We start from the raw sequence: 13,376 nt of genomic DNA on the forward strand, positions 1-13,376 counted from the left end.
GGTCACAGTTTGTTTAGGCAATTTGAAGCTAACTCATTTCCTTACATGTGCTGTGATGCATTGGAGAAAGCGGAGCTGTACTGCGGGGCAGAGTCCTCTGGACCATGTGGAGCAACGTGACTCAGAACCATCAACACAGGCCGGTGAGGGTACAGCCTCTTGGACGTACGGAAGTAGTCGATGCTGTTGTTGGTAATGACATCTGTCAGATAGTCCTGTAAAGTACATGAAATATTATTTATCATGTACTCAGTGAGTGACAGAGGGAGTCAAAGAGCAGAGCACCAGCACTGTGCGAGTCAAAACCAGACGTTACTGATACTGAGTCAGTGGAACTGCTCAATGTTTTAACCCTTCATCTTGTTAAGCTACTTTAAAGTGTAATTTTCATGTGTATTATGTTGCTTAAACTTATTGAATTGTTGTTTTCATTTGAACAAAAGCATCACTTTTCACAAATTTCATTAAATGATTTTGTATCAATCTCAGCACATGCAGGGATAATTATTCTGTAAAGATACATGTATTTTCTTTTTGATGTCAGAAGAGTGCAATAATACCTTTGTGTAGTCGCTGCTGTGCTTCTCCCGTACACCGTTTCTGCAGAGGGTGTAGTTGTAGAAACGTGAGTTTTTCACCAATGCTACCCACTCCTTCCAGCCAGGAGGCACGTAGGAGCCGTTGTACTCATTGAGGTATTTTCCAAAAAAGGCTGAGTGAAGAACAGGTGCGCAGCAAGTTAATGATGTACTCTCTTTCAGGTTTATTTGCAAATTTCATAACTCAATGGGTACGACTGAAGCTCGATTTGGACTCTGCAACGCTCACCTGTCCTGTAGCCTGAGTTGTTGAGGTGGACAGCAAAGGTGTGCGGCTCGTGGTGGGCCTGCCACGAGGGTGAGGAGCAGTTCTCGTTGTTGGTATAGGTATGGTGATTATGCACATATTTTCCCGTCAGGATGGAGGAGCGGGATGGGCAGCACATTGGCGTGGTGGAGAAAGCGTTTGAAAAATGTGTGCCGCCCTTTTCCATGATGTGCCGAGTTTTGTTCATGGCCTGCATAGAGCCTGGGAGGCAACAGGGGGAAAGGGAGAGAAGGGGGGGGGGGGGGGGAGGGGAGGTTGTACGAGGGGACAGGAGGGTAAGAGCAGATTCAAAAGCCAGCAATTGAAATGAAAGGGACCCAGGGGGATGTAAAGCATTCAAGAGGAATGAGGAGTGAGATGTTGAACATAGAGTAAAGAGTGAAAATATAAATATAACCCATGAGGGGGGAAAAACATTATGGATGTGGGAAGATAAAACGAAAGGGGGGAAATAAGATGAGAGAATAAATCTTTTTTTGTAAAGTAACCCATTTGGTCTACTGTGTACTAAAAGCTTTTCAGGCGGATGGTGATTGTTTGGGGAAACAGATGCTTGACCATAAATTCCTGCTTTTCAATGGGAGTTTTCTCACTGGTGATCACAGGAGGACAAAGGATGTCACTGAGGCCATTATGCAGCCACTCCAGCCCAATACGCTGCTAAAAGACTTAAGCGGGTAGGGAGATGGCCAGGGTTTGGCAACCAGACAATGGAAGCCATAGGCCGCCCTCATTTCATGCCAGCGACAGAGGAGCTGGCAAAGGGAACACATGACTTTGAGTGGGCCAGTTGTTATGGTGCCAAGAGGCAGCATTAGGCTGACTTTCCTTTGCTGATGCTGGTGGATACACATGGACAAAATGTCTGTACCCGACAAAGTGAACAGAGATACAGATGCATAATCACACGGTAAACGCACACCACAGAGGATTAATGGAAACATTTTACCCAGTTCTATGTCTTGATCATCAGTGAGAATGAGAATGACGTTGGGTCGGATGTTGCGGATGTGCCGGTCCCTCTGCAAACGACTCCTCAGGCGATATCCGGAAAGATATCCCGAGCTCTCAATCTCTGGGAGAACTCCCACCAGGACAAGAAAGAGAAGGAGAGGGAGAGGGGCGGAGAGCCTCCGCTCTGCCATCACGCCACCTCCTCAGTCACCTCCTTAGTGTTTCTTTCAACACAGAGGAGTCAGCAACTTCCTTACTCAGCCTGAGGAAGAGGACACAGAGGGAAGCTGATGAGAATAAATCATACAAACACACGCACATACACAAAGCTGCACAAGTTAAAAACAGCAGATGCAAGCCTTGCCTGACCATTATGGGGTGCTCTTCCGTACAAATGCACCCGCTTGGGCTGAGCTCAGCTCGTTAATCAATCATTAATGATGCATTGGAGTGGTGTCATTGGCTGATTGTAATGATCTCTGGTGATGAGCACATGGCTGCGAGGCTGGGGCTAATGGGCCTGGGCTGGAGGCCAGCTCGGGCCTCACCTCATCATAACGGGGTTAGGGTGAATGCGAAGAACAGGGGAAGGAGGAGTTGGGTGAAGGAGTGTGAGGCAGAGGTGAAGGAGAGACCGGATGAGAGGAGGGAAATGAAGACAGGGGTCATTGAGCGCAGTGACAACGTGAGGACAAAATATGACTCTAATGAAAATGTTCACCTTAAATCATAAAGTAGACAAGGCACACTACAACAGAAAATCCCCACAGTGTGAAAATGAAAGTAGAAGAATAAATGTGGATATGACACTAAGGTTAATAAAATAGATAAAAACACAAAAACATTGTCTATTTATTGTCATTGTTGCTCAAAAAAATTGAGCACACATTTAACATAACAATTAGAGCCAAGTATGTGTTAAATAGTCTTTTCTCAATTAATCTCTATATGCAGTTTGCCAAAATTACACTTCAGTCCTATTAGCTTTCTAATAACTCCTCCTCATTAACAATACATCCCATTAGAGTTTACCATGGCAACTGTTGGTTATTGTGCCCATGCAAACCCACAGCAGCGGTAACCTGACTTTCTAGTGTAAAAACTCCAGAAACAATGACTGCAAGAACTCACGAAAAATCAACAGTAGAATTGACAAGCGCTACAAGCACTGTAGCTAATTAAGACACATCAGTAAGTGTTCGAGATTTAAGAGTCGTTTTATTTATCTTCATGCAAAAAAAAAACAAAAAACGCTGTATAACGAGGATCACATTTAGTCTCGAAATGAATAAAAACCTTTTTCTTAGAAATAAAGAAATAAATATTTGTTTGTCGTTTTTCCACCTTTGTTTACATCTGAACCTTTCGGAACAAAAATCTGCCTTATAAAATGTAGCGCATTCTCATTTTGATCAAATCCCCAATAAAGTTTAAATAGCATCTAATTTATGATGACACATCAGCAGCTACACACCCCTGTGACCGTAATTAAAAACCGTTTGTAAGCAACAGCAACCCACTGTGATGTTTCGCTGTCGTGAGAAGGTGGGGGTTAGGTATATGTGCTGGGAAGTCCACAATGAGATTGTGACCAGATCAGTCCTGATTCAAAGACAAATACAAAACCAGCACCTTCGTATGTCCTCTGTCTTCCTCCATCGACACACTCATGCAAGCAAATACACACTATGAGTATATCAATACATGATTAAAATGTAGCAGCAGCTGTTTTTGCTCTGCTCTTCTAACCCAGGGCATGCGGTTCTTCCCAGGAGGAGCACATGAGCTCTAACTTGGGGCTCTGTGCTTTTCTGAATTGTCCCTGCTTCCTTCTCATGTTCCCTCCTTGCCTCCATACCTCTTTCATTTCTGCCAGTGTATGAAAAGAAGGCACCAGCAACGAGGGAAATCATAATAAGGGGGGGGGGGGGAAAGAAACCTGCTGAAAGGACACACATTTAACCAACGCTGTCTGCATTCAGTAGTGCAAACCTCATCACCAAAATCATTTCCAGGACATCTAAAGAGAATAAAGAAGAGATTCAGTATGTTGAAAAATTAAAATCATCCTCTGCCTACTGGCTCCTCTTTCAGGGCGGCTTGTGGTGTAGTAGGTACAATGCTTGCCTTTGATAGTTGTTTATCTGTTTAAAAAGCTGATGTGGGCAAAAGCCATCAGGGAAGGCTACGAAATATAGTCCTGACTTGCAAGAAAACATCCAGTTAGATTTTTCACGCTGCTCTATCAATAGCCAAGTATGTAAATGTTGTGTTATTGTCATGCTATGGTGGTGGATATTTCCTGACATTACTCCCATGAGGCTTCCTCCTTTGCCCCGATACTGAGAACTAATTGGATTTTCAGGCTTTTATCAGCTTTAACCGACACACACGGTTCTTTCTTTCCAGCTTGCTCTCCCTCTGTCTGTCTTTTATCTGCTCGTATTGTTTATCTCTTCGGGTGGTAGATGCTACATGAAACCCAAAGAAAAAGCAGACGCAACCATAACCTCCAAACAGACAGAAGACATTGCACCTTGAAGACGTGTGGAAAAAACAGATGGACGACAGTTAAGGAACAGCAGTTGTCAGCCAAGCTGCTCTCAGTCTCCAACAACATGACCGTGTTGGCTTATACGCATTCATAATGCGAGGCAGGCCATGTTGTGTCTGTAAACTGCAGTGATTTAGAGCTCGTTTTCCTGACAGAGATCTGCCCACATCAGCTCTTTGTACTAAGTGAGCTGCAAAACAACAATGCTGATTCAGCCCGATAAGACAGAATGAAAGAAGAAATTTTGCCATTTAGACAGAAGCACAAGACAACTTGAGTAAATATAACTCTCAGCAAAACTCATTAAAGGCTGGGGGCTTGCAGAGGAAGGCTGTGGGAGTAAGCTAGCAGAATATGAGATCATAGGGAATAAGCTTCTAAAAGCATGTATAAAGAACAAGGATCATCTAAGGTTATACTAATGCCAAGCGATGCCTGAAAGTCAGAGCACAGAGGGAAAGTTTTGCTCTTCAGTCATTCGCTTGTAAAGAGGCTTTAAGAGACAGCAGCACTGCATCACCAGATAAAAACTTAATGCCACGCATCTTTTATTGATAAGACTGAATTATAAATGTAGTGACAACAGAGCCGGCCATGTCATAGCATGGGCATGATGGTAAGACGGTAGCAAGAGTGGAGGGACAAAAACAGAAACCGGATCGGCAGGCAGATATGTTACACTGCCCGGCAACTCACATCTGTACTTTACTAGGTCTGTCACAGTTCAAGTGAGGCAGGGTGGAAGCTGGGAGAGTACTTGATAAATCTTCCAAAGACTTTGCAGAGGCGTTAATGTACTTTTCCCCTATAAATAAAACACCTTGGGCTTTGAAACAGGCACAAAGTATGATTCATCCAATCTGCGATCCCCCGAGAAGGCACAAAACACAGACAGAATATGAGAAAACTGAGAAAAAAAAGACATTTATTACATATTGAAGGAGGACGAGCCATGGCGTACACTTGCAATTTAATCAGCTGTGCTCATAATGGCAATAAAATATGGAGGCGAAAGCCCACAAGCTTAAAGTCAGGCTCCTGGTTTCTTTATCACCAATGTTCTTAGACAGAGAAAGATTGAGGGAAAAAAGACTGTGCGAGGCAGGGGGAAAAAAATTCTAGGCATATAGTCTGGAGAGAACAAAGCACGAGCACTTCCACTGCAGACAGATCTTCACAAAACGCGAAAACTAGATTCATAGGCCAAGGCTGCCATATAAAACAGAGCAGAATAAAACAGGATGTGTCGCAGAGAACCGCCATATTGTCCTCTGCCTCGTTCTTGACAGAGGAATTTGCCATCTACGGTGCTGAAAAACATAAAGGAAGTGGCCAGGAATGTTTAAATAGACACATCCATTGCTGAATGTGGCCCGCTGAAACACTATCAAGCCAATCCCTTTGGTCATAATTGAGCCTGGCAGGGCTTTGCTAATGTGTGACTTTGTTCCCACTGGCCTGCCTAGCTCTGAACAGAATGTGCAAAATCTCCAAGGACCCTTGCATTTACCAACAAAAGTTGGTATTCAGATGCTAATTCTGCAACGGCATGCATCTACGTGAGAGTAACATTCTCTCAGGGAAGTTTGCATTTGTGTGCGTGCGTGCACGAGGGCGTGCGTGCCAGTGGAAGGAGGGGATTGTGATTCTCAATACAGTATGGAATGTTTTTTTCATGATAATAAGAAGCCACGGTCCGTCTCCTTAATCTATTATTCTCTGCAAATCTCTGTTCCACCACCAGATTTGGGAAAATTTTTTATTTTGAGGTATTGGTGGAGCTACAGCAACTGACTTTTGTGGAATTTGATGGCAGCACAATCAATCTGTAAAAGAAGTACTGATATATCACGTCATCTTTCAAGTTGATATGCTGACCTGGGCTTATTTAGAAATCTAGCAGCATTACAATTCTTATGCTTACGATCACTTTATCAGTGTAGGTTCAACACCCACACCCCTTTCTCTATGCATTCAAATCGGCTGTTTTCACATGCAGTCTTAATATATTATTCTTATTATTACAAAACACTGTAGACACCCAACCGTGCAAATGTAGCTAATAAGGCTAAGGTAAGATTTTGGTCATGAAAATTAAACTTGTACAGTTAAAGGTGTTATTTGGTATATGACTTTCAGAACTACTGGAGACCGAAATAAACAAGTGCGTGAGCCAGTTTAAAGTCCATTGAAATGTCTTAATGAACTGTCATTAACTCCACTGCTCAACTATTTGTAAGTGAAACTTCGTGTGTGTGGCTTCATCCGCATGTTAAAGCGATGCGTTCACGCAATCAGATGGGTCACTTTCACGTTAATGTTCCTTCCTTTATTCAGTGACAGTGATGGAGAGAGCTATTTGCGTCTTTGTCTTGTGCTGTCTTGTGTATATCCATCTATTAATGTGACAGCATGCAGTTCAGACTTGTGCCATTAACAGATAAGTAAATGTTCCTAGTGCTGAACTACTAAATAGGTCATCGCAACTTTTGCGGAAAAGTGATAGGGTGCTCATTCAGACACGAAGCCAACACTTTGGAACGTGATCGGATTAATGTGAAGGAGTGTTTGCCTTCTCTGCTCCCCTTTATGAAACACATTGAGGGTGACTGAGGGGATATACATGGTGAATCAGAGAGCAAGGGAAATGAGAAGAAAAAACAAAAACAGTGGGTTAGATGAAATTAGGTACATAACAGAATGCTTCAGTTGTTTTCTGCAGCCATTAGCTGAAGGCTCTGGGCTGCACTCGCCTCTTTCTAAATGTAGATACAATGATTTCATAGCGAGAGAACAGCTAAAACCCACAGAACAGCTAAGCAAGCAACGCACAAATGGAGAATGTTGCTCAGCTAAATTGTTCCATATCAAAGTGTTTGCTGCTCATGTTTAAAACCCTGTATATAGATCCTTTGTCAAGCTGAGACTAATCGTGGTATCAGACTCTCATAATTCATTCTATAAGACAGAATGCTGCTTTCCCCTGTCAGCTGTTTTATGTCTCTATGAACTCTGATTTGACAGTAAAAGTAAAAATGTGGATTTTACGCAGTTACAACTTGTTGTCATTTTTTTGGAGCAGAAGGTCTTGACTCTTGATTCCCCCGTAGCACAGCTGTGTGACCCCAGACAATCTTTTTCCAACACTGACCTCCAAACTAACAACTGATACCGATGCAATGACATCCAAAAACAATGCCTCTTTACTATGACAGAATCCATCACTGGTCAAAACTCTCAGTGCTTCGCTAATAACCCTGAAATCATATTCAATAACTCTCCAGCAGCTCCTTGGTTTAAAATAGAGCCCACACATTCTTCTGATGAATGTGCCTTTACTTCCTAATACGGTAACTAACTTTAACCGTTGAGAATGACAAGAGATAATGCAGAGGCTGATCCTATTCACTGAGAAGATTTAATTTAGATTTCCCTCAGGTTCCGATAAGCTCGGCACACTGCAGACATTTTAAGATGACAGTCAGAACCTGCACAGCAATTTTCTGTTTGAATACGCAGACACAAAAGACCAGTGGTTAGACTTTAAAAGTGAGAAAATTTGATTTCTGCAGCGATGAAGTGACCCAAGTGTGAAATATTTCTTTCTGCACTTAAACTGTTTGTCTTCAGATTTGTGTTTCTTCTCTTGTTAACACATAATATTCTCCCCTCACCTTTAATGCCATGTGGAATGTGCTGCCCAAATGGTGAAATATGAATGTGTGTAATTTTAGCACTTAACACATCATTAATCCTGCAGTGAGTCTGCTGCTCCAGGGGAAGAGGTGAAGTGGTGATGTGCTCTGTCTGGAAATCTCTCTCTCTGCCTCACACTCACTAACAAGCGTTTTCTTTATAGAAAACATATCGAATGCTATACAAGTACAATAACTATATTTGTAGATAAATGTGGATAAATAAACAGTTTTCTTATAGTGTTTTAGGACAACCTCACTGGTTTACACAGACCTCTGATATCAACCCAAATCCAAGGCCTTCAGGAGAACTCGGTACAGGGTTGGGTTGAATATCAGAAGCAACACATTAAGAAAGAGTTCTTGGATTTCCTCCCCAAATTTGGAGCAACATGCACTTCACTTCCTGTATTCTGGTGAATTGCATTTTTTCTACATCTGTTTATGGTGTAAATTAAGAGATGCAGAAAAAACACACATATAAAGCAAAACTGAAAAAAAATCGAAGAGCAGGTGACAGTTCGGCACATACTAAAATATAACACAATGAAACTCTCAGGCATTCTGCATCATTTTCAAATAATTATTCCCCAATTTTCTCACTAATTATCAACAAACTTTTCTCATTAAAAAATTATGGCTGCTGAGTAAACACAGACATGATTCACACCGCTGTCCACTGTTGTCTTCGCCCATTTCCAGTAAGGATGCAACTAATTTAATAGTGTTTAAAACAAACTGACTGTATGACAAAAGCACACAGAAAATATCCAAAATTGGACACAATGGACAAATTAAATATTGGTCATACAAACATTGCATACATATTTAAAAGTCATCTTAAAACCATTAATCACTTCAATAATCGCATTTTTAACTACTGAAATGTGTGCCACCTCCCACTGTGTACAAAATAAAGTCAGATTAGTTTGCCGAGTCAGGCTAATGCTATGAGCCCTGGCAACCTTTCCTGCACACCTTGCACAACCCTGTGCAGAAAGTAGCTACACATCCTGTGTAACACAACATTAGTTGTGCAGTTATATGTAGTTTTATTCTGACACATCTAACAAACAGCTGCTCAATTTCTGCATCCAAGTTTTACAGAACCACGCTGGTTCATGCAGCTTTCACCTGGTTACTTTCCACCTTGCTTTTCACAACTTCCCCTCACACAGAGACAGTGAAGCAGTGCTATAAATGCTACAGCCAAAAGGATACATTTCATTGTACATTAACAAAACAAGAATAAAATACTTTGTAAGAAAATGTTTCTATCACTTACTTTTTCCTTCTTCGTGGTGATCGTCCAGCCTGAGCGTGCACAAAGTGAGACACTGTGTAGCTGCTAACTGAGATAACACCACTGTGAGTGTGTCAGAGATAATTATCTTTACCTCACAACCTTCCGTGGTTGTATAAATGCATAATTCAGATTTGGGGAATTAAAAAAACAAACAAGGAAATAAACTGAACAAAAAAGACCCCAGACCTATTGCTGAGGGAGAAAAGCCCCACCTGTGTCGGAGTCGTTCGTAAATTCTCCTTTTTTTCATGTTTTTACAGCAGTGTTGGGGGTAGTGGAGTAAATATTAGAGTTTTTGGGTCTTTTCAGAAAGCTACATCTATGTAAGTTGCGCTTTATCAGTGACCTCATGCTCATGCCAGGTTATCAAACCTCCTGGAAAGTCTTCACAGAGGGAACGTAGATGCTGGAGGTAGCTAATTACTCCCCATGCTTGCAGAAGGAGACATCGAACAGCTTTATCTGGTTGCCACGCTGTGATGTTTAAATTTTGGCCCTAAGTAAAAGTTACATAAATGTAGGGTAACAAACAAAGATGGCAATAAATTATAAATGCAAAAAAACCTGCCCTCAGTAGTCATTTTCTGGTAGTCACGCTATACTCTGACTTCCTCACAAAGCTAAAGCACCCAGACAGACACAAGGAAAAAAAATCATCGCCATACCTCCATAATCCACAGGGCCCATTATCTTTTAAATGGTTTCAATGCGTGAGGGAGAAAGTGATGGGAAGGTGGGTGAATAGTTTGCTGGAAAAAAATAAGAGGGTGGAGGAGAGAGAGAGGAAGACGAAAGAGAGCGAGGTAGAAAAAGAGACTGTATGATGTTGTCAGTTCAGACAAAAAGCCCAGTCATGATGTGTTCTCGCCAGAGAACAAAGAGCTCTGACAGACTCGGCTCTGTTGACTATAAAAGTACACACAACGTCTCACACGCGCACACACATACTGAGCGGTAGACACACAAACACACCCACACTGTGTGTATCAGACTTCAAACTTCTCTTTCCAATGAGGGGACATAAAAGAGGAAAACAACAGTTAGGCTAATTATCTCTGAATCTGGAGGAAATGAACAGAATCATATTGTTGTATTGTTCTCAAAGGCATTACAGGGACATCACAGATCTACCTTTTGGTCTCCTCGGGGTTTATCAAACTAAATCAGTGAAGATCTTCCCCATAATGGACTCAGCCACACCACAAATAAAAACCTACTGCAGTGAGGATTTCTTTATTAACCAGATTCACTCTTGAACTCTTAAGATGCTACTTTTCACTTTGATTCACACATGTCCACTTTGCGCTTTGTTTCCAGCAGCAACCGGGTGGCATGTAAGGCTAGCGTGGTGGTCTGCAGGATTTTTTGAGGGGCTCCAGTCAGGGACCATTTCAGGGTCACGGCACTTACCCCTCCTCTCATGCACCCCTGCGGTACGCTCCATGAGAGCCCAAAGAGAACACGGAGGTGTTAGAGAAAACACAAACAGAGCCACGATTGTCCCTGACTTGAGTTCAACCCCCCACGGCCCCACCTCCAGGGACTTAAGATTGAGAGAATGAGCAACTGTCAATGGTGTTTTGCAAATACGTAGCTTTTTTCACTTCAGATGGGTTTATTCAGATGTCTGAGGGAAAATCGCCCTGCTTTGCAGTCTCTGAGTGTCCTTGCCTTTCCTGTCCTATTCAGGTTTGTATATGAGAAAGCCATTTGTGATGCATCCGAAAGAGCGGCTCAGTTGCTAGCTCCTTTGACATGGGGGTTGACAGCTGAAACAAGTGAGCACGCTGGTGGACAGGGCAGCCCGCTGAGTGATGACTGTTTCTTATTGGCACTTATTGACCAGTGGCAAAGCCCCCCTACAGTGTGTCACATCTCAGCTAAATGGATAACGGACAAATCAGCTGGGGGCCATTGTTCCACCAACCTAAATACCTCACTGAGACTTCAGAGCAGCCAAATGACTTCTGTATGACATTGTGTAACTGCTGCAGCATTGAAAAATCTAACATCAATCCACAACGTGGTCTGCTAAGAATTGCATAATACGAAAAGGCTTGATGAGAACAATATTGAGATTCCCACAGTGATAATTATCTGCTGAAAGTTTGTTGCTGTTATTTTTCTAAATAAGGTTGTGCGCCTTTGGTTTATGAGTTGCACACATCTTGTTCCACTGGACTCACAGGTTTTAAGCTGTCATCTGTTGTCTTTTAATTACATGCCATTCCTCTCCTATTATCAAATTAGCAGCGGCAGTGGGGACTTCTCCCTCTCCTTATGGCCCAGACTTAATGATGATTACGGACAATATCAGTTTCAACTTTCAGTAAACAACTGTCGGCCACCCGCTGAATAAATTAAAGACAGCTCAGATAAATCAATACGCTAGTAGGAAGTTACAGTTGAGCTGCTGCTGAAGTAATCACTTCTGTAGACTTGCCAATCTTTTACTTAACGGATAAACAATGGTTCTTAACTATTCAAAGAGGCCCTACACAGCATGGGGATGGCCAGGACCGGTGAGCATGGTGAGGACCATCTTATCTGGAGTTAAGCACACCCTTGGGACTTTGAGAGGCAACAAATGCTTCTTTACTTCTTCACTCCTCCCATTCTCTGTCCTTACCCCCCCACCTTTGCTAGCTGGCTTTCTCCTGGCCCTTTTGTCAGTGGATTACTGGCTTATCCCTCCCTCTCCTATCGGAACCACACAGGGGGTTAGGACTAGAGCACAGAGGGGAGATTTCCACACAATGATCTGAATTACAGAGGCTTTCTATGTATGGTCACTTATATTCCCCCCATTTGCTCTACTTGGAAATCACCACAGAGTGCCATTCATTGCTTATGGTTTTCCCAGCAGGAATCTTAGGCTACATGCCCAAACCCGGAATGTTTTTCCTCTGTAACAACACAGTTCACAGAGTGTGTCTTTTTAAGCAAACTCTTTGTTTTTGGTTCAGTTTAAATGCAAACATCTGTGTCTGTCTGTGTAAACATCAGCTTTGGTAACACAGAAAATACTCATGCATTGCAAACAAACAAGCCACGGTTGAGACCGCAGTGTGTGTAACTCCACACTCTCTACACACACAGTCTATATCATCCCTCTATACTGCGAGAGAGCGCAGGCCGTCTCCTCCTCTACAGGTCGGCATCCATCTCTCTCCATCTCTTCCTCGGGACAGCTGCCCAGACAGCCCATCTGTCTGTCCTGACCTGTGTTTGGGACCATGGGGGGAGCCTAAGTGGCCCACAAAGGGGGTCTCTGGCATGGTGCCCACCCAGTAATGACAGTTAAGCTGCCAGCGACTTGCCTAACAGCTTTGGAGGTCCCTTTGTGGTGCTACAGTATTGATATTGTATTGGGTTGCAAAGGGCTTGGCAGCCTTTTAATGAGAGCTCAGATTGATCAGGCAGGAGTGGGTCTCTCTTTACTGTGGATAATGCTCATCAGCTGTCCCTGCAGGCCTGACTTTCCTGTGATTTGAATTACTGACTGAAAAAACCAGACACACACATCCTTACATGTGTGAACAAATATTAGTAAGTAAGAGCAGAAAGAAGGTTAATATTAAATATTCATAATTACAGTTATCTTTGGGGGTTTTCACAATTGATTGAACCGAATTCATCATTGTCTCCTTGTGCTTTGGATCCATATGTTTCATTTTATGTCCAATCAATATGCAGTGAAAGAAAGCTGCTTGAGTGCACTTGGCCAAAGCTAATAACCTTCAAACCTGTTGCTTTAAAAATCCGGACGATTTGTAATTAAGTTATTCTGAAGAAAAAAAAAATGTTGTTGCATTTCAAATACGGCAATAATGCACTAAAGTTTGATGAAATTATTCAAACTTGAAAGTTACTTGCAAAACAAAAAGGTTTTTTTTCATATATATGAATCCCCCCCCCCACACACACACACAATTATAATATCAATAAAAAAACAAGAATAGTTAAATAAATTTTAAGGTAATATATACTTTTTAAAATA

At 42.3% G+C, this 13,376-nt stretch overlaps 1 protein-coding gene across 6 annotated transcripts in view; it reads right to left on the bottom strand.

Moving 5' to 3' along the window:
- The window catches only part of sulf2a (sulfatase 2a), a 46,386-nt gene that overhangs the window by 7,987 nt on the left and 25,023 nt on the right, over positions 1-13,376 (bottom strand). For 5 of the 6 annotated variants that reach the window (XM_076883779.1, XM_012924883.3, XM_004571882.3 and 2 more), the window contains 4 exons: positions 1,817-2,083; positions 829-1,068; positions 561-712; positions 46-215 (listed from right to left, as the gene is read on the bottom strand). In XM_076883779.1, the coding sequence (XP_076739894.1) occupies positions 46-215; positions 561-712; positions 829-1,068; positions 1,817-2,012 (758 nt within the window). In that variant the 5' untranslated portion in view covers positions 2,013-2,083. Of the gene's footprint in view, positions 1-45; positions 216-560; positions 713-828; positions 1,069-1,816; positions 2,084-2,190; positions 2,209-13,376 lie in introns of those variants that run through there. The other variant, XM_076883781.1, reaches the window with a different exon arrangement.

This window comes from Maylandia zebra, linkage group LG5 (assembly GCF_041146795.1).
Source record: "Maylandia zebra isolate NMK-2024a linkage group LG5, Mzebra_GT3a, whole genome shotgun sequence".
In the NCBI taxonomy this organism is placed as follows: domain Eukaryota; kingdom Metazoa; phylum Chordata; class Actinopteri; order Cichliformes; family Cichlidae; genus Maylandia; species Maylandia zebra.